Source organism: Dama dama, chromosome 16 (genome assembly GCF_033118175.1).
Source record: "Dama dama isolate Ldn47 chromosome 16, ASM3311817v1, whole genome shotgun sequence".
NCBI classification, from domain to species: domain Eukaryota; kingdom Metazoa; phylum Chordata; class Mammalia; order Artiodactyla; family Cervidae; genus Dama; species Dama dama.
Genome location: NC_083696.1, coordinates 10,122,040 through 10,142,438, shown reverse-complemented (window position 1 = coordinate 10,142,438; position 20,399 = coordinate 10,122,040). Strand labels below are relative to the sequence as shown.

Below are 20,399 nucleotides of genomic sequence, written 5' to 3'. Positions count from 1 at the left end.
AATACATGCATGTGCACATGTACACACAGAAACACAAGTTCTATTTTAAATATTTATACTTTTTAATTCTCAAAAAAAAAACACGAGGTCAGTAAGGCAGCCGCTGGGACAGGAAATATTTGCAAAGATAGCCTTTAACCATATATTATTAAGGGTCTATAATTATGCTAGAACAGTACCTATTTACTTGAAATATTTATTGAGAAGTATTGACCATGACTAAAGAAGTCTTTCTTACCAACTCATGTTTATTCTGAGGAACAAATCAGGTAATGTAGTGAATGTGCTATGAAAAATGTAAAAGATGACATATATGTCAAATATTATTATCTTATATTACAAATCCATTTTTTGTCCTTATGTTAGTTTTTTTAGTATAACAACTTACATTTTAGAACAGTTCAGCTGTATTTTTTAATCTATAACTCATGAGGAAAAATAGGAAAACAGGTTTCCTGTGCAAACCCAAACTGATTAACAGTACCTTCTGGAATGCATGCTTGAGAATATCCTGAGGCCAAGATTAGATTCACTCAAAGAGTGGACGGATCCATTCACAAGGTCTGCTATTGGGCAAGAATAGGAAGTAGTGCCATTTTGTGCAGTACATTTGAAATCCCAGATTGAGATATTTGTGTAAAAGCACTTTGAATATGAGATAAAGTGGAATGATTGTTCAGAAAATCCCTTTTATTCAGCTGCAATCACAGTTCATCTTCAGTCTTTAAAATTATAGTAAATAAAAGAAACAGCTCCAAGTAGTAGTTGTAATTCATTATTTTAATGAAATAATGTTTGATAAGAAAAGCCTTTGTGAATTCAATATCAAATTTAATACCATATCCTCATTTATGAATAAGCCTAGAAACTTTTACTTAGTCAAATCACATCATAGAGTGGGTTCAGTGAAAATTTTCATTAGTGTTGATTTATACATATTAAAAGGATTTTAATTGTGAAAATAATATATGTACATGATTTTAAAATTTAAGCAGTATACAATAAAAAGGAGGTCTCTCTCCCATCCCAGACCTCATTCCTCTATGCCTGTGCCCAAAAGCAACCCCTAAGTTTCTTCTGTACTTTTTCAAACCAATCTATTTACATAAAAAATACGTATATACACATATACACATACATACATACACACAGATAAATACATGTATACAAACATATTACTACATACATACACACAGACAGACATGCAAACACACACACCCTTCTGTACATACATGGGAACAAACTATAAACATAGTTGAGCAACCTGCTTTTTTCACTCAACAATGTATCTGTGATAGCATTCCCTATTGGCACCTGTGTGTCCTCAGCTGATTTCTTTCATTTCCTCTTAATTTTGCATTAACATTTTTATATAAATAATAATCCTCTTATAAAGTTTTCTGATGATACAAAGACCTGTGTGATAGCATCAAAGATGAAGCTTATACCAACAGTCACAGACGTTTATACATAGCACTAAACAGATATGCAAACTTAATTCTCATATATGGTGCTTAAGGACACAACACTCAAGCCACTCAGGAATTGTCAGAATATGTAATCTGGTTCTCTAGTGTACTGATTATTTAATTTATTAACAATTTTAAAAGCTTTATATTTCAGTCTGAATATATAGATTATTTATAATAATATTTTATATAAAAGGTTTAGTATCAAATTTAAACTCTCCATCCATTTCTTCTATGTGAAGATTCATTTTCAAATTCTCTCATGTGTAACAAGATGTGACTTCTTATTAATACTTTCTAACATCCTTTAAGTTCAGAATACTTATAAGTTTAAATAAAACCTTTTGTTCAGATTTCCCACACTAATTTCACTCATGAGATTTCCCTTCTGAATGAGTTTTCATATGTTTGGTAAGGGATGCATTTTGTTTGAAGGCTTTTCCACATTCATTACATTCATAAGGTTTCTCTCCAGTGTGGGATCTCTGATGTATTACAAGTTGTGACTTTGCATTGAAAGCTTTTCCACATTCATTACATTCATAGGGTTTCTCCCCTGTATGAGTTCTCTGATGTACAATGAGGTGTGACTTTTGGCTAAAAGCTTTCCCACATTCATTACATTCATAGGGTTTCTCCCCAGTATGAACTCTCTGATGTTGAGTAAGACCTTCAATTTGTTTGAAGGCCTTCCCACACTGATTGCATTCAAATGGACTTTCACCTGTATGAGTTCTCATATGGTAAGTAAGAGATGAGCTATGTCCAAAGGCTTTTCCACATTCATTACATTTATAGGGTTTCTCTTTAGTATGAGTTCTTTGATGTATAATGAGGTGTGACTTCTTGCTGAAAGCTTTCCCACATTCATTACATTCAAACGGTTTCTCACCTGTATGAATTCTCATATGTTTAGTAAGGGATGAACTATACTTAAAGGCTTTTCCACATTCATTACATTCATATGGTATTTCACCTGTATGTGTTCTCACATGTTCAGTAAGAGATGAGTTATACCTAAAAGACTTTCCACATTCCTTACATTCATAGGGCTTCTCGCCTGTATGAGATCTCACATGTTGCATAAGGTTTGAGCTATGTCTGAAGGTTTTCCCACATTCGGTACATTCATAGGGCTTTTCCCCAGTATGAACTCTCAGATGGTCGGTGAGAGCATGTTTATGACCATGGGCTTTGCCACACTGAACACACTCATATGGTTTTTCTCCAGTATGAGTTCTCTGGTGTACAACAAGGTGTGATTTTTGGCTAAAGGCTATCCCACATTCATTACATTCATATGGTTTTTCCCCTGTATGAATTCTCTGATGGTCAACAAGTCCTTGTTTATGGCTGAGAACCTTCCCACATTCATTACATTCATACGGTTTCACTTTATTCTGAGTTTTTTCATGCTTAGTAAGAGATGAGCAATGGTTGGATGATTTCTCATGTTCTTCTCCAGTTTGAATTTTGTCCTGTTCAGCATATTTCTTGCCAGTTTGAGTTTTGTCAGGCCCATTAGATGAGCTATAGGTAGATGATTTCTCACATTTTTTTCCAGTTTGATTTTTGTCTTTCTTTGTATCAGATAAGCTACGGCTGAATGATTTCCTATGCTCTTTAGCTATATCAGATTTCTTTTCTGCACAGTTTCTTATGTCACCAGATAAGTCTAAATTCTTTCCATGTGAATCAAAGTTAAGAAGCTTTTTTTTTGAAGGAATATATTTTGTACTCACATTTTTTTTCCGCAATGAACTACGTTCATGGCTCTTTTTCTTAGTCAGAGTTGTTCTCTTGAATGCAACTTCCCTAAGGATTTTGTTTTGAGATTTCTGGTGGTTCTTTAGCCAGTCATCATCTTGATGGACTTCTTCTAAAGTGAAATTCAATGAGACACTTTTGTGAATCTTTGCACTCTCATATTTTGGGATACAACTTATAAAGAAATGCCCTGTTGTGGGGTTGAATCTTTATTTGAACCTAGTATCCTAAAGGTCTTGGAAAAGACCCTGATCCTGGGAAAGACTGAGGGCAGGAGGAGAAGGGGATGACAGAAAATGAGATGGCTGGATAGCATCACCGAATCAATGGACATGAGTTTGCGCAAACTCCAGGAGATAGTGAAGGACAGGGAAGTCTGGCATGCTGCAATCCATGGGGTAACAAAGAGTCAGACATGATTTAGCAACTGAACAACAACAACAAATTTTCCTAAAGTGAATGAAATATCAAGTGCAAATATTCCTGTCATTTTGGACTTGAGGGGGAAAGTGCTGTAGCAGAGACAGAAAAAGAAAATTGACAACAGTGATTAGAGAAAACTTTGACTGTTTATAAACATGACCTTGCAACCTGGGATAAAAAATGAAATAAACACAAAAACACAGCAAATAAAAAAAAAGAGAGATGAAGCTAAAAGAGCTTGTAATTTTAGCTGACACTTTTTGAAGTCTCTCCTCAGCCCAAACTTCCCAGAATTAATAACTGCAAATCCATGCATAGAGCTTGTTTCCAACAACCTAAACTATATTCATCCAAATCTTCATAGTCACAGTCAGGGACAGCAGGCTCAAGCCAAGATGTCCAATAAGAGTATATCTTGTAAAAATTTGGACTCTAGTCAGTTTCCACTGGGTGCTAAATTTTAAAATGATATAAGACAAGTATTATAAACCCATATCTTTCCTATGTAAACAGAAAGTTCATCAGCACAAAGAATAAAGCATATATCCGCAGAAAAGCAGAGATGTAAGATGTGTCCTCAAAGAGATCATTTACATAATCCCAATACCTAATGGCTTTCTAGTACTGGCTCTAGTCCTTGGCTGAAGTACCATCCCTTAGGTTACAAAAGGCCTTATAATAAATTCCTCCATTTACTTAGGATAGCACAAGTAAAATTTTGTTATTGCTCCCCAAAGAGCCAAAATAAGAGAAAATAAGTAAGCTCATCAAAGAGTACTGAATATAGGTGACTGAGGGATTAAGTAGAAAAGGATATTCTACTGCTCCCATCTATGATTAATATAATAATGACATTCCTGTACTAAAACACATCTGACTCTTATGTTAAAGAGTGTCTGACTCTTTGCAACCCTATGGACTGTAGCCCACCAGGCTCCTCTGTCCATGGGATTCTCCAGATAAGAGTACTGGACTGGGTTGCCATGCCCTCCTCCAGGGGTTCTTCCCAACCCAGGGACTGAACCCGTGGCATCTGCATTTCCTGCACTGCAGGCAGATTCTTTACCACTAAGCCATTGGGGAAGCTCCTTCTCTGACTTACCTGATGATTTTACCATATCATAAAATTCACAGTAATGAGACTGGCAAATAAACTTTATGACACTGGATTTGCAGTGTACACAAATACTTGTTTTCCAATAGTTTGCTGTGGAGCATACCTTCCTGTCACTCTAATTGCCAATTATAAATTTTAAGCTAATTCCCAACTCTAAGCAATTGCTCACATTCTTTCCTCCATACACTATACAAGTGTACGTTTTGAGCTATCTTCTCAACCCAGGCTTCTGTTCTCTGAGATCAAACTCAAACTGACGGATGTAAGCAGCCACGTTTTTAGTATATGATCCAACTTCTGGTTGCAAGCAACTGATTGGACAACAGTAAACATCAACCCTAGCTATCCAGCAATTTTCCTAAGAACTTAGAATTGAAGCTTGAAGACTTCTGTTAGCTAGATATGGACATTCCATATGTAAAAATCAAACAACTTAGGGGCTAGGACCACCATTTTGGGGGTGGTCTTTATCAACTATGGACATGGAAAAACAGAAAAAGCTTCAGGATAGGAATTAAAGAGACACAAAAGGAGAAACAGATGTAAGAGTCTCCAGGATTTCAGGAAAAAAAAAAAAAAAAAAAGATATAAGAGTCCCCATGATTTGCATTCCATGGGGTCACAAAGAGTCAGACACAACTGAGCAACTGAACTGAATAGCCCCCAAATTAGCAGAATATCCACAATATCTTTTTAAGTTTCTTCTAACTCTGAATTTTCAAGATTCCATGAGTTTCTCAAGGCCAGAGGGACCAGTATGTCAAATGACAAATGAAGAGAATCCATAGTTTTTGATTCATCCATTCACAGCTCCAATTCTGCCTGTCTTCACTTTTCTTGCTGATGCTTGGTGTTACAACTAAAAACATTCCTAAGTCATTTAATATGTGCATTTTTATCATTTCTACAGTGACTCTATTCTTGGTTCAAGTTCTTACTATTATCCTCGGAGGTTCTTCAAAGAAGGACTATTTTTTATTCCCTGCAATGATTGCTGGTTCTAGTGAGTTCCATGCTTCGGTTTCTGAAGTTTCAGTCATTTTAGCTTAAAATTTATGTCTTAATTACTGTCTCAAATTCAGGACAGGCTTATAGCCTTAATTACATGTTCTGCCAGACTAGAGTCCCCTAGTATTATCCTACCATTATACCAGACAACTAGTTAAGAGTCTCCTCTCCTCCCTTATGGTAAATTTCTCTTGTGGTGATATATATCTTTTCCAATTGTCAATTGGGACCAGCCAAATCATCATTATAAGAGGTTCTTGTAATATTACACCTCAAGAGGAAAGGTTTGAGTTTTGATCCCTTTCTTCCTAGAAGGCGATTTGCCTCCATCTCTCCCAGCATCTTTGGGCATTGGAAGATACAGCTTTTGTCATGCTACAGAAAAGTTCTTGTTATACTCTTTCTCTCAGGATGCTTGCATCACTCAAAATTTCCTAAATGAAAAAGCAGCTGGCAACTCCAGTTCTTCCTACTGTATCTATACCACTACTTTATACATACTTATAAAAATTAATCTACTCTCTGGGAACAAATCTCTTAAAAGTTCTCCAAAAAAGCAATGGTATTTCCCAGCCATATATTCAAAAACCGTAACTCCTTTCTGTTTGAACCCAGTTTTTACTTTATCCATGTAATGTTCTTTCACCACTGAAATAACTATTTACTTTTTCCTGAAATAGTGACAGACTTTATTTATTTGGGTTCCAAAATCACCACAGATGGTGACTGCAGCCATGAAATTAAAAGACGTTTGCTCCTTGGAAGAAAAGTTATGAACAACCTAGACAGCTTATTAAAAAGCAGAGACATTATTTTGCCAACAAAGGCAAAAGCTATGTCTTTTGCTAGTCAAAGCTATGGTTTTCCTAGTAGTCATGTATGGATGTGAAAGTTGGACCATAAAGAAAGCTGAGCACTGAAGAACTGATGCTTTTGAACTGTGGTGTTGGAGAAGACTCTTGAGAGTCCCTTGGACAGGAAGGAGATCCAACCAGTCCATCCTAAAGGAAATCAGTCCTGAATATTCATTGGAAGGACTGATGCTGAAGCTGAAACTCCAAAACTTTGGCCACCTGATGGGAAGAACTGACTCATTTGAAAAAACCCTGATGAGCTGGGAAATACTGAAGGCAGGAGGAGAAGGGGATGACAGAGGATGAGATGGTTGGATGGCATCACCAACTCGATGGACATGAGTTTGAGTAAGCTCTGGGAGTTTGTGATGGCAGGGAGGCCTGGTGTGCTGCAGTCCATGGGGTTGCAAAGAGTCGGACATGACTGAGCAACTGAATTGAACTTAACCGAACTGCAAGGGTTAGGGAGGAAATGGAAATAATGATGGTGGTATAGACCATGGGTCTAGAGCATTTCATAGAGAACGTGGGGAAATGGAAAGTAATGAGGGGCAGGAGCATCACACCAAGAGATTTGGAAAGAAGACAGATTTAAGAATGTCTGAAAAAAAAAAAAAAAAAAAAAGAATGTCTGAATACCTAAGGAGAGAAATTTGATACTATGGGGTCTCAGAGTGTGGGTGAACAAAGGGAGAAAAGCTGGGGATATTAGGAAAACGGGGATAATTTTTAAAAGCATTGCTTTAGAGAGGTAAAGGCTCCCCTCATAGCTCAGTCAGTAAAGAATCTGCCTGCAATGCAGGAGATTTGGTTTCAATTCCTGGGTCAGGAAGATCCCCTGGAGAAGGAAATGGCAACCTACTCCAGTATTCTTGTCTGGAGAATCCCATAGACAGAGGATCCTAGTGGGCTGCAGTCCATGGGGTCGCAAGAGTAAGCAGGAATGGGATTAGCTAAGAAAACAGTTAAAAGGGTTCACTGCCCTTTCTCAAAACTGAGCAATGGGAAACCTAGATGAGGAAGGATGGCGATATATGGATGGGTCAGTTAGGCATCTGATTGGTACCCAAGGTTTAGAGCTCTGTTTTTCACCATTTTTCCTAACATAACCCAAGTAGTGTAGCATTGGTGTTCCTTGTGGATTACTCCCCCCAGCCCCACTGCGTAACCATTTAATCCTCCCATTCCTACCCAGTTGAATTTGGGAGTGAAAAGGTGACCTGCTCTGACTAAAGAACCAATAAAATGTTAAGAAGAAAGAGATATCTACCACATCTAGTGATTTTTAACTCATCATATGGTTCCATTCCTCCTTCTTTCCCTCTGTAATGAGATCAGAATTTGCCAAATAGGGACTGCGCTTTCAGTGTAGGTCACAAGATAATGTGGGAAAGGACTGCAGCTTGAGCAAGAAACAAATCTTTCTTTTTGTAGGCCACTAAGATTTGGGGAGGTGGAGGGGGGTCTTTCTTTAATGGGGCATAACTCAGCCTACGTTGACTGATACAAGTGGTATAAGCAAATTCCCGTAAATCACTCTGGCTCACAGCTATAGTGACTCTCTTACGAGGACCTCCCTTGTGGACAGGCTCACAGAAGGAGGAGATATCAGAATCTCCAAGGTTAGAGAATCTTCGTAGTTTGAACTCCTGTTCCCTCGGGAGATTTTTATATTCTTCTACTGCTACTTCCCGGTTAAGAAAGAAGGGTCTAGGACCTTTAAGAAGAATTTCAGAATAAATTTTCTTTGAAGAAGAAACCAAGAAGGTGCCAAACCCAGGCACGTATGGTTAAGTAATATAGGACAAAGGAGACAAGAATGTACAATGGAGAAAAGAGAGTCTTTTCAATAAGTGGTGCTGGGGAAACTGGACAGATACATGTAAAAGAATGAATTTAGAACACCTTTAACACCACATACAAAAATAAACTCAAAATGGGAAGAAGACCAAGTCCTATAAAACTCCTGGAGGAAAACACAGGCAGAACACTCTTTGACATACTGCAGCGATCTCTTTTTGGACTTTCTCCTAGAGTATTGGAAATAAAACCAAAAATATAAACAAAAGGGACCAAATTAAAAGTTTTTGCACAGCAAAGGAAAGCATAAATAAAACAAAAAGACAACCTACGGAATGGGAGAAAATTTTTGCAAATGATGTGACTGACAAGGGCTTAATCTGCAAAATACATAAATAGCTCATATAGCTCAATATCAAAAAAACCAAACAACCCAATCAAAAAAATGGACAGAAGATCTAAATAGACATTTCTCTAAAGAATACATACAGGTGGCATACGAAAAGATCCTTAACACCACTAATTGTTAGAGAAATTCAAATCAAAACCACAATAAGGTATCACCTCACACCAGTGAGAATGGCCATCATCAAAAAAATCTACAAATAACAAATACTAGAGAGGATGTTGAGAAAAAGGAACCTTCCAACACTGTTAGTGGGAATGTAAATTGGTACAGCCATGATGGAAAACTATATGGAAGTTTCTTAAGAAACTAAAAATAGAGCTACCATGTGATCCTGTAGTCCCACTCCTGGGCATACATCTAGAGAAAGACATAATGAGAAAAGATACATGTACCTCAATGTTCATTGCAGCACTATTTACAATAGCCAAGACATGAAAGTACCTAAATTCCCATCAACAAATGAATAGACAAAGAAGATGTGGTATATTTATACAACAGAATATTACTCATCCAATAAAAGGAATGAAATAATGCCATTTGTGGCAACATGGATGGACCTAGAGATTATCATATTAAGTGAAGTAAACCAGACAGAGAAAGACAAACATCATCTGATACTGCTTATATGTGGAATCTAAAAAAAAAAGATACAAATGAACTATACAAAACATAAAGAGACCTACAGACCAAAGGGGAAAGGCGGGGGGGGGGGGGGGGGTGGGGGGGTGGGGGTGGGGGGGGGGGTGGATAATTTAGGAATTTGGAATTAACATAAATATACTACTATATATAATATAGAAAATCAACAAGGACCTACTATATAGCACAGGGAACTTTACTCAATAATTTGTAATAACCTGTAAGGGAAAAGAATCTTAAAAAAAAAAAAAAAATATATATATATATATATGATAACTGAATTGCTTTGCTGTATACCTAAAACTAATACAACATGGTAAATCAACTATACTTCAGTAGAAAGAAAAGATATATATATATATTTTTAAGTAAATAATAAAAGCATGGGAGAAAGAAAGAATTCCAAAGTTACCATGAAGAAACTAGAAACTCACTTCCATTGGCTCCTGTTTCCTTGGTTCTTGCTATTTCACTCAAGCCACCTTGTTTGGGTCTCTTCCCCTTCCCTAGCCATGGCTCTTCTCCTTTTTCCAACTTGGATATCATGTCTGGTTTGAGAGCCTGATACCCTACTCATGAGAAAAGACAGACATTGAGTGTGAGAACAACAAATATCCCAGAAATCAATCCCTAACATCTGAGTTTCAGAGCTTGTAAAGGATAAAAGACTATGTGGCTTCAGAAACTTCACAGTGCAATGCCCAGGTACCCCATCTGAGTAGATCCTCCATTTTCAAGGCAGGAGCACACGTATTCTGCCTAGTACCCAAAAGGATTACAACTCTTTGATTCATAAAAATCGAGGATAAACTTATCAAGGGCATCAGAGAGAAGGCATCACAGTAAGTATATTTTGAATTACAAAGGAATTGTCCTTACCCATTGAGGCTAGGTTGCTGTAATTCTCCAGCATCACATCCTTGTACAGGCTTTTCTGAGCAGGATCTAGTTGCTCCCATTCCTTGCTAGTAAAAGCCATAGTCACATCATTGAATGTTACCGATCCCTGTAAAATAGCACATTCCTAGTTCAGTCTAATGTTATCCACATCAGTGAGAGATTTGGACAAGATAATAATGACTTGTTCTTACCTTGTCCATTCACTATTGATCATAAAGTTATTTTTTTTACTCATTTTTGTTTTTGAGAGACAAAAACCACATTAAGAAATGTCCCTATAATGGAATGAATGTTTGTGTCCCTCCAGTTCATGATTGAAACCTTGCCCTCCAATGTGATGATATTAGTTTTGGGAGAAAATCAGAATTAGATGAGGTCATGAGAGTGGGGTTTTCATGAATGGGAATAGTGCCCTTACAAGAGTTATGACAGAGCATGCGTCCTCTCTCTGCTCTTTCTGCCAAGTAAGGATCTAACGAGAGGTCTGAAGCCTGGAAGAGGGCCATCACCAGATCCCAAAGAGCTCTCAGACATGCAGCCTCCAGAACTGTCAGAAATCAACTTCTGCTGTTTATAAGCCATTCAGTCTAAGGTACTTTGAAAAATACCATATGATTATCAGAGAGAAAGACAATTACAACAAACAAACATTAGAATCAGTCTTCATCTTTATAACTAAACACTACGGATACAGAGTTCTGAAGTAGAACTGAGACCCTTGGTTTTTATGAGCAGTCAAAAAATCAATTATGTTTGGAAGCAAAAGTAAGATATTTAGGCATGTAAGGATTTGGCAAGTATATTACCCATGAACTTTAAAAATAAAGAGAAGAAAGGAGGGAGAAATCAGGAATGTGGTAGGGAGAGGAGAGAGAGGAGAAGAGGAATCATTTTTAAAAGAAGGAAAATTGGATCAGAATAATTTTGAGATTGGGAAAGACTTAATAATATACAACAGAGAACTATGAATAATAAAGCCAGTAAAATGTCTAGTTACATCCAAGTCACTTGATAAACTTTCTTGTGCAGTTGTTATAAAAATATCCTTGGACTTCCCTGGTAGTCCGGTGGTAAAGAATCTGCCTGCCAATGCAGGGGACACAGGATTGATCCCTGATCCAGTAAGACCCCACATGCCACAGGATAACTAGCCCATGTGCTCCAACTACCAACCCCACACTCTGGAGCCAGAGAGCCACAACTACTGAAACTCACATGCCCTAGAGCCCATGTTCCTCAAAAAGAAAAGCCACCTCAGTGAGAAGCCCATGCACTGAAAGTAGAGAGCAGCCCCTGATCACTCCAACTAGAGAAAGCCTTCAAGCAGCCATGAAGACCCAGTGCAGCCAAAATAAATTAATTAATTAAAAAAATTTTTAATCCCTAAAATCAAGAAGTATGATGTAAGAAAAATAAGCAGACAAAAGATTGGTTGTGGGTGGGAAGAAGGAATTAAATAAAGCATGTTAAAGTTCTCCTCTTATTAGGTAGCTACTGTAGAATTTTGAAGCTAATAAATATGTATTCAAACATGTCTGTTTAACATTTAAAGATCACCCCCACTGCCATAAACCACCAATCAATTAGCTGCATGTGTCACCAATCTCTGAGCTCACAAACTTACAGTCACTGATTCCTATAACTCCTGTCATTAGTTGTTACTGGTTTCCCAATCACTGAGCCAGCATGGTCCTTCCTAATTCCAAAATGACTGATCCCAGCAAACCTTCCAATTACTAACAGCAAGAAATCTCCATAGTTACTTGCCTTCATAAACACTCTGATCACATACTGTCACAGGTTCCTCAACTATTGATACCAGTGGAACATATTAATCTCCACCTCAGATATGACCCTCAAATATTATCAATTCACACTGACACCAAGAGAACCCTTACACAGTGGCCTTTACAGAAACCCTAACCACTGCCAATAAACTCCACTACACACACCCTTTTTAACTATTTTCTTCACCTGCTTGCTTTTTTAAATTTAATATTTATTTATTTGTCTGCATCAGGTCTTAGTTGCAGCATGTGAGATCTAGTTCCCTGACCAGAGATCAAACCCCAGGTCCTCTGCATTGGAAGCATGGAGTTATAGCCACTGGACCACCAGGGACGTCCCATCGCCTGCTTGCTTCAACCAAAACCTACTTGTCACCTGAGGATGCTGCTCCCTTACAGTGTTCCCCAATAAAAGTTGTTTCCCCACCTCCACCCCAATCTTAGAGCCTTAAGATGCAGTAAATTACACTTTCAACTGTTTTTCATTCATGCTTCAAAACCCCTATCTTGTTTAGAGTATCACCAGGCTTTAACCCATTAACATTCTGGTTCAATGATTCACTAGAAGGACTCACAGGGCTCAGCATATAGTTGTACTTATAGCTATGATATAGAACAGCAAAGAATTCAAAGCAAAATAAACTAAGGAAAAAGGAGCATGATGTGAAGTCCAGAGGAAGCCAGGAACAAATTTCTAAGAGTCCTCTCCCAGTAGGGGGCTTCCCTGGTGACTCAGACAATAAAGAATTTGCCTGCAACGTAGGATCCCTGGGTCAGGAAGATCCCCTGGAGGAGGAAATGGCAAGCCACTCCAGTATTCTTGCCTGGAGAATTCCCATGGACAGAGGAGCCTGGCAGGCTACAGTCCACAGTGTCGCAAAGAGTCGGACAGGACTTAAGTGACTTAGCACGCCTTTCTACTGGGTCATCCTCACTGACACACACAGTTGTCTCATTCATCTGAGGAAAATCCTCTCTTAATCTCATGTCCCATCCAATATCCATTTCTTTGCTCCCCTTATCAGGGGATAAACTTTAAAACTCTTAAAGTTGTCTATACTTGCTGTCTCTACTTCATTACCTCCCATTCTTTAACTCTCCCACCAGATTTTACCCCTGTCATTCCACTCTAAGAGCTCTAATCAATCAAAATAACCACGGAACTACAACTTGCCAAAGTCAAATTCTCTGTAGTCATACTCTGGGGACTGAGTACTCCCATTGCCTTGAAAACCCTGATGCTTCTTTGACAACACATTTATACAGTTTTCCTCCTGCCTCAGTGGTTACCTCCTACCGCCTACCTCATTCTTCTTCTCCTCCTCCCCTCTCCCTCTCCTCCTCCTTCTTCTCCTCCACCAGAACTCAAAACATCAGATTGACCCAGAACTCTTGACTTTTTGCCCTCTTTTCTCCCCTGTCATCTCTTCCTAGGTGATTTCATTCATACTTATGACTTTAAATGCCATCTGTACGTTGATCCCTTTCAAATGAGGATTCTTCAGTCTAAGTCTCTCTTAAGTTCTAGATTCATATATCTAACAGTTAGTTAACATCTCTACTTGAACATGTATGTAATGGGCTTCCTGCCACTGTTCAAACAGAACTATGGCTTATCCACCCTGGCTCTCCTTTAAGCCATCAAATCAGGTCTTCTCCAACACAACCCTTTCTCAGAAAATGGAATCTACCAGTTCCAAAAAGCCTAGGTGTAAATTTTGATTCTTCTTTTCCCTCTTGTTCCATATCAGTAGTCCTACTGGCTCATCTCCAGGCATATTCTAATTCTGATTTTTCATTTCACCTGTGAACCCCAATCATCATCTCTTACCTTTACCTACTGCAATAACTACTAACTCACCTGCCTGCGCCTCCGCACTCAGACGGGAACAATTCCACCTCTAACAACCACAGACACTGTAATCGCTGCCTCCCGTAGACAGTCCCATTTGCGACCCCCACAGTCCTCCCCAATCTCTGATACACCCCAAAGCCCTTATTTCTGATCCCCGCGGCCTCCCAGACTCCGACTTTCCGGTGACTGCCGCAGGGCCCTCCCCGCCACCACTGTCCCGCAGGTCCCTCTAACAGCGATTTCCTTAAACTGCAGACAGCCCTCTAGCACTATTCCTTAACTCCCTGAGGATGCTAAGATCACCCTCCCGCCCCTGCAAAAGGCCCTTCAGCATTGACTCCAATTCCCAAATCACCTATTTCACAAACTACAGTAACCCTCCAGCCACCGATGCCCGGTTAAACCACAGCTGACCACCAGACCACCCCGCCCCGGCATCGCGCTCACCGCAGCGCTGCCCCCGGGCCTCGACACAGCCATCTCCGGAAAACACTCGGCCTCTTCGACTGTCCCTGCACTCCTCCTCCGGTTCACGGTCGCTGGCTTTGTCGGGAACTGGGCGCAGGCGGTCGCCGACATGGCGACCACCCGGAGGGCGGCCTCGGCGGGTCGGGCAGCTGCGATGGCGGCGCCCTTGAGTCTGGGTCATGGGCGCGGCCATGTTGACTGAGGCGCCGCCGTACAGCGGAGACCCGGCTGTTGGGGAAGGTTTGGAGGCCCGTGGCCCGGATGATGAGATGCGAGCTGGCAGAAACCGGGTTCGCAGAGTGCTACTTGCAGAGTGCTTCACTGTGCGTGACACCCCAGTCCCGCTACTCGGAGGTTTCGGTTCTTGAGGACAGAATGTGGAGTTGCTTTTCCCAGTCACTGCAACCAGCTGCGGGGAAACCAGGAATTGCCGACCATCGCAGACTCCAGAGAGCTGGGATAATGAGAGAAACTGGAGGGAGAAAAAGGAAATGCCCAGTTGGGCAGATGCCATAGATGTTTTATAGAGAGAGAACGCTAATCTTGGAAATTTATTTCATTTATGGTATGAGAGCACTGAGAAAAAAATGACTCACCGAATTAAGTGAACAACACATCGCTCCTCAGTGAGAGCCAGAGTTCGATGGTGATGTTTCAGTCCAACATTGTAATCAAGCAGTTGGAGTAGAAATAATTTCTCATTGGGCCATTTCATGCACAAACGTCACTCATTTAACAATTATGTATTGAGCTTTTGTAATGTAGGCAGATTGGATTGCTTGGGTTTGCTAGATAATGAGAAAACAGTGGAGATTCAGACACAGCCTTTATTCACCCTGTTGTGGAATTTACAGTGGGGCAGGGGGCCGGTAAAATTATCCCAAATATTTTATTCTTTTTTTCCAGAGTCAAACATAGCCTGTTTTGCACCTTCCAGTTATATGTGCTTTTAAAAAAAGAAAATCCAACCGAGTAAATTAGAGTATCTAATTGACTTTATTAAAAGATTCATGAATGGGACAGCATTTCATCTTACAAACAGAAAGGCCATCTGAGGAGCTGTGCAGAATGGAGTATTTTTAAAGGTAGAAAAGTGCTGGTGCAGGGAAGTTGGGATTATTTAAAACGAGGTCACTTTCCTTTGAGGAAAAGAAGGGGATATCCCCTGTCCCAGCAATGTCTTCCTAGTCTTCTGACATCAACTTAAGGGCAAATTATGTTGTAAATATTGTGATGCCTAGAATTCTAGCATGAGTCCCATTTTTCTCTACTCCCTAGTGTTATATCTTTGTGAGAACCCCTAACTTTCAGTGCAGAAGGAACGTGTGGTTGCATGGAATATTATTCCCCTGATTAGATCCCAAATCAGTTGACTTTTCAGTTCAGTTGTTCAGTTGTGTCCAACTCTTTGTGACTCCCTGGACTGCAGCACACCAGGCTTCCCTGTCCATCATCAACTTCCAGAGCTTGCTCAAACTCATGTTCATTGAGTTGGTGATGCCATCCAACATCTTAGCCTCTGTCTTCTACTCCTGCCTTCAATCTTTCCCAGCATCAGGGTCTTTTCCAATGAGTCAGTTCTTCACATCAGGTGGCCAGAGTATTGGAGTTTCAGCTTCAGCATCAGTCCTTCCAATGAATATTGGAAGAGAACCCCATGAACAGTTGACTTGAAGTTGATAAAAAAATGGAGATAATCATGGTAGGCCTAATTTAATTGACTGGAATCCTTAAAAGTGGCTGGACCCTTCTAGTAGTCAGAAATTTCAAATATGAGAAGGTCTGTGGATGGAGCTACATAGTAAAGACCTGAAAGCCACATCTGAGAACTGAGAGTGGTTTTTGGTCTACCAACTAGCAAGACAGTAGGAGATGGCAACCCACTCCAGTATTCTTGCCTGTAAAACTCCATGGACAGAAGAGACTGGTGGGCTACAGTCCATAAGCTTGCAAAGAGTCAGACATGACTGAGCACAGCAATAACTAGCAAGGAGTTGTTACTCCTACAACCGCAGAGTAAATGACTTCTGCCGAAAACCTGAGGGAGCCTGGAAGCACGTATTTCTCTAGTGAAGCCTGAGATTAGGACACAATCACCCAACACCTGAATTCCAACTTTGTGTGCCCTTGACTTGCTGAAACTCTGAGATAATAAATTTGTGTTGTTTTAATCCAGTAAAGTTAGTGATAATTTGGTCTGCAGCAGTAGAAAACTAAAGATTCACCAAAAATTGAAGGATAATTGTAATTGAGATTCCTCTTCATCTACTGGAAACAGCGCCTCCCTCTTTGTCCCAGATAGAGCATCTTTGAGCCTCACCATCTGAGTATGGCAATTGCTGCCGCTCAGCTGGTAAAGAATCCACCTGCAATGCGGGAGACGTGTGTTCGATCCCTCCGTTGGGAAGATCCCCTGGAGAAGGAAAAGGCTACCCACTCCAGTATTCTGGCCTGGAGAATTCCACAGACTGTATAATCCATGGAGTTGCAGAGTCAGACATGACTGAGCAACTTTCACTCCTCAGATAAAGTCCTGACTTTGTCCCTAGAGCACAATCCTAAGAGGTCCACTAATTATGTTTGAAAAAAAGCTCTCTGCTTTCTATCTCCTCCCAGCTAGTTTTAAAAGGAGACATGCAGGCCAGTTTCTCCAGGCTTTGCTTGAACATTAGTGTTTCCTCATAAATCCAAACAAATGCCAACATATCTCTAAACAAAAGGCTGTTCTCAACTGTAACAACTCTCCAAGCCCTTGATTCTGAGTAATTGTCTAATTATCCTCAAAGAGCCCTTGGGGGGAGGCAGTATTCAGAGACAGAACTGGGTGGAAAAGTATAGGCAAGGCAGGGTATGGATATTCTCTGCACTAAAGAGGGGGAAGGGAAGCAAAGAAGAGAGGAGAGAAATGAAGAATGAAGGAGTTTGGTAAGAAAAGGTCGTGGAATGGGGACCAGGAACATTTCAATTTACCCAAGAAGTTCCATCCTTTCTCTACATGGAAGAGTCAGTCAGTTTCCTAGTTCAGAATAAATAGTAAAAGAGTGAATTTTTTTTTTTTTTTTTTGTCTATGCTCAGTGGCATGGTGGATTTTAGTTTCCCAACCAGGGATCAAGTGTGTGCACCCTGAGGTAGAAACACAGAGTCTTAACCCCTGGACCACCAGGGAAGCCCAAAGGAGTGAATGTTAAATGTGAATCAACTTTGTAAATATTATAAGGATCAGTGTGTGGATTAAATACTTACACGTGAGTTTTGGTAAATGTTTAGATACTTTCAACTGAGTATGATAATGGTCAAATCAAAGAAACCCAGAAAATTGTCTCTGCTTCAGATAATCTCTATTACCTCCTCTCCAATCAACAGACTCTGTCATCTATACACTCTTAGGTACCTGAGTTAGAAAGTCTGTCCCCTCCATTAGGCTGTAGTTTGGCTCTTGACTGTATAGACGTTCTTACAGTTGTCTCTAGGAATTGTCCTACAATGGGTCTTCTGTAAGACGTATTCACAAAAATAAAGAGAACTGTGTGATCCCACATAATGTTTTCTCATTCATGCATTTGGTAATTCAGCTCCTATCTAGAAATATCTGTTGCACATCTGTTATGTGCCAGGAACTATGCCAGGTAGTGTGAATACAAAATGGGAAAAATTCTTAACCATGGGTCCCATTTAGAGAGCTTAGGCTCCATGGGAGCAGATGAGTATTATTCAAATGAGGACACAGAATTTAAATCAGGACTATGATAAGTGCTTCAAAAATGATACATGGTGCCATGAAAGCATAGAATCTAGTCTTAGAATTATTATAAATTACCCAGAAGAAAGGATATGTCAGTTGATATTTGAAGAATAAACAACAGTTTACTTAGCATTTCAGATTGATGAATGGAGTATGCAAAGCTTACTGCCGCCTCCCAACCCTGATCTTCAAAAAGAAGAATCTGGAACCTTCCTCATCTCCTCAAGAGTCCTCCCAGGTCTCAAAAAACTCTTTGGCTCCATCCTTGACTGGGTCTTTATCCTTCTTCATTCTCTTGAAGGGACAGGTTCCCTTGGAGAAGATGCCTTCATATTTTAAGTTTAAGAACCCTGACTCTCATGGTTCTCATTGCTGGGACTCTTGCAGGCCATCCCTCATCATCCATGTTTATCATTCTATATTATGAAGAGTAAGTGATGAAGTGAGACTCAAGAAGTGTGGTGCAGTGTAGGTGGAAAACTTTATGGATAGGCACAATACATCCAGGCTTCCCAGGGGCTCAACGGTAAAGAAACCACCTGCAATGCAGGAGCCACAGGTTTGATCCCTGGCTCGGGGAGATCCCCTGAAGGAGGACATAGCAACCCACTCCAGCATTCTTGCCTGGAGAATCCTATGGACAGAGGAGTCTGGTGGGCTACAGTCCATAGCGTGGCAAAGAGTCGGACATGACTGAAGTAACAGCGTGCACACATACACGATACATCCAATCAGTGAGACACAAAGGTCAATACAATGTCAAAAGGAACTGCTTTTTAAAAAGACATGACTTCAAAAGACATGACTTTAAAAAGACATGACTTCTTATTGGTTGGTATAAAGATTGCAAAGGCATGACAGAAATACTGCGTGTCTTAACTGAAGTGTTGGTGACATAGGTTCATATACATTTGTGAACATTTTCTTGATGCGTGCACTTACATTGCTGTGGAATCTAGCATTCTAAGTAAAATCTCTTTAAAGCTGATACAGTGAATAAAGGGAATACGAAAAGAAAGGCTAATGAAAGACTCCGGACCCTACAAGAACACCTGCAAGGACACTCACAAATACACAGACAAAGGATTGTGATATTAAATTTTTATTGCAGTACATGTAGAACATTGTAGTCCATAAGTAAAAAACGTAATTTTAATATCAACACCAAAAATCTACAAAGTTCATCATATAACCCAGATAGCTCATTTGATATAAAGAGTTGTTAAAGGTAGATTTCTAAGCATAACCTTAAAGAAACCCAATCTCTGGTAAAACCCAAAAAAGACAATTGCTCTTTGCAGTGGAACCCACCCCTAGGAAGCTACCTATTTCCACATCAATCTCTACATCTGTGTCTACGTCAATTTCCACATCTAGCTATCTGTAAGTCTTCCTCCTCCTTGCCCTCTCTGTGTCCCTCTCTCTTCCTCATTTCGTTTTTTCAAATAAAACAGGAAAATATGGAGGGATGAAAAGACACAAATCACATCACTAGGGGATGCAATCTGAACTGCGGGATTAAAAAAGTGTTGTCCTCTGAACGCCATCCTGCAGACTGACTTCTGGACACGGTGACCCATCTGCCTGAGCTGGGATGCAGCAGGAGCTGAAATCTGTTCGCTGAACACCTTTTCCCCTGACAGGAGGATTTCTGTCCTCTGCGAGGGAAACTCGTCGCCTCGGGGTACAAAATGCCTCCCCGCAGCCGTGCAAGCCTGAGGAATGGCGGGGAGCGCCGCTAAGGCCCAGGCGCCCAGGGCGGTGAGACCTGCGGGCCGGGAGGACCGTGGTGTGCGGCGAGCAGGGAGTCGAGCGCCGTCAGCGCCCAGTGCAGGGCGGCGCCCGCGTGCGTCAGCTGCCAGGTGAGCCAGGCGCGCTGCGAGGCCGTGGGCTCCGTTCGGTCTGTGGACATCGGTAGGAAGGCGCCCCCCGGGGCCCGCAACTCATCCAGGACCACTTCAAGGGCTCCCATCTGGTTGGAGAGCTTGGACGTGAGCGCCTCCAGGGGCGCGGCGGCTTCAGGTGCCTGGGTTCTGCGAGGGCGCTTGGGCGAGGCGGGCCTGGACTCCGGCTTGTACTGGCTGTGTCTCTGGCCCCGGGCCCACGTTGGCGATCGGAACCGGGCCCCCCTGTCCTGGAGACGCCGGGAAGTATGGGCAG

At 40.7% G+C, this 20,399-nt stretch overlaps 1 protein-coding gene across 2 annotated transcripts; it reads right to left on the bottom strand.

Moving 5' to 3' along the window:
- Positions 1–762: 762 nt before the first annotated feature.
- Positions 763–14,629, bottom strand: ZFP37 (ZFP37 zinc finger protein). 2 transcript variants are annotated; one of them, XM_061163402.1, is made up of 4 exons: positions 14,476–14,629; positions 10,366–10,492; positions 9,921–10,055; positions 763–3,348 (listed from the first exon to the last, which is right to left on the bottom strand). In XM_061163402.1, the coding sequence occupies exons 1-4, from the start codon at positions 14,605–14,607 to the stop codon at positions 1,838–1,840; spliced, it is 1,905 nt and encodes a 634-aa protein (XP_061019385.1). In that variant the 5' UTR covers positions 14,608–14,629; the 3' UTR covers positions 763–1,837. The 2 variants fall into 2 exon arrangements, with proteins under 2 accessions (XP_061019385.1, XP_061019386.1); XM_061163403.1 differs by having other exon boundaries at positions 763–3,345.
- Positions 14,630–20,399: the final 5,770 nt, after the last annotated feature.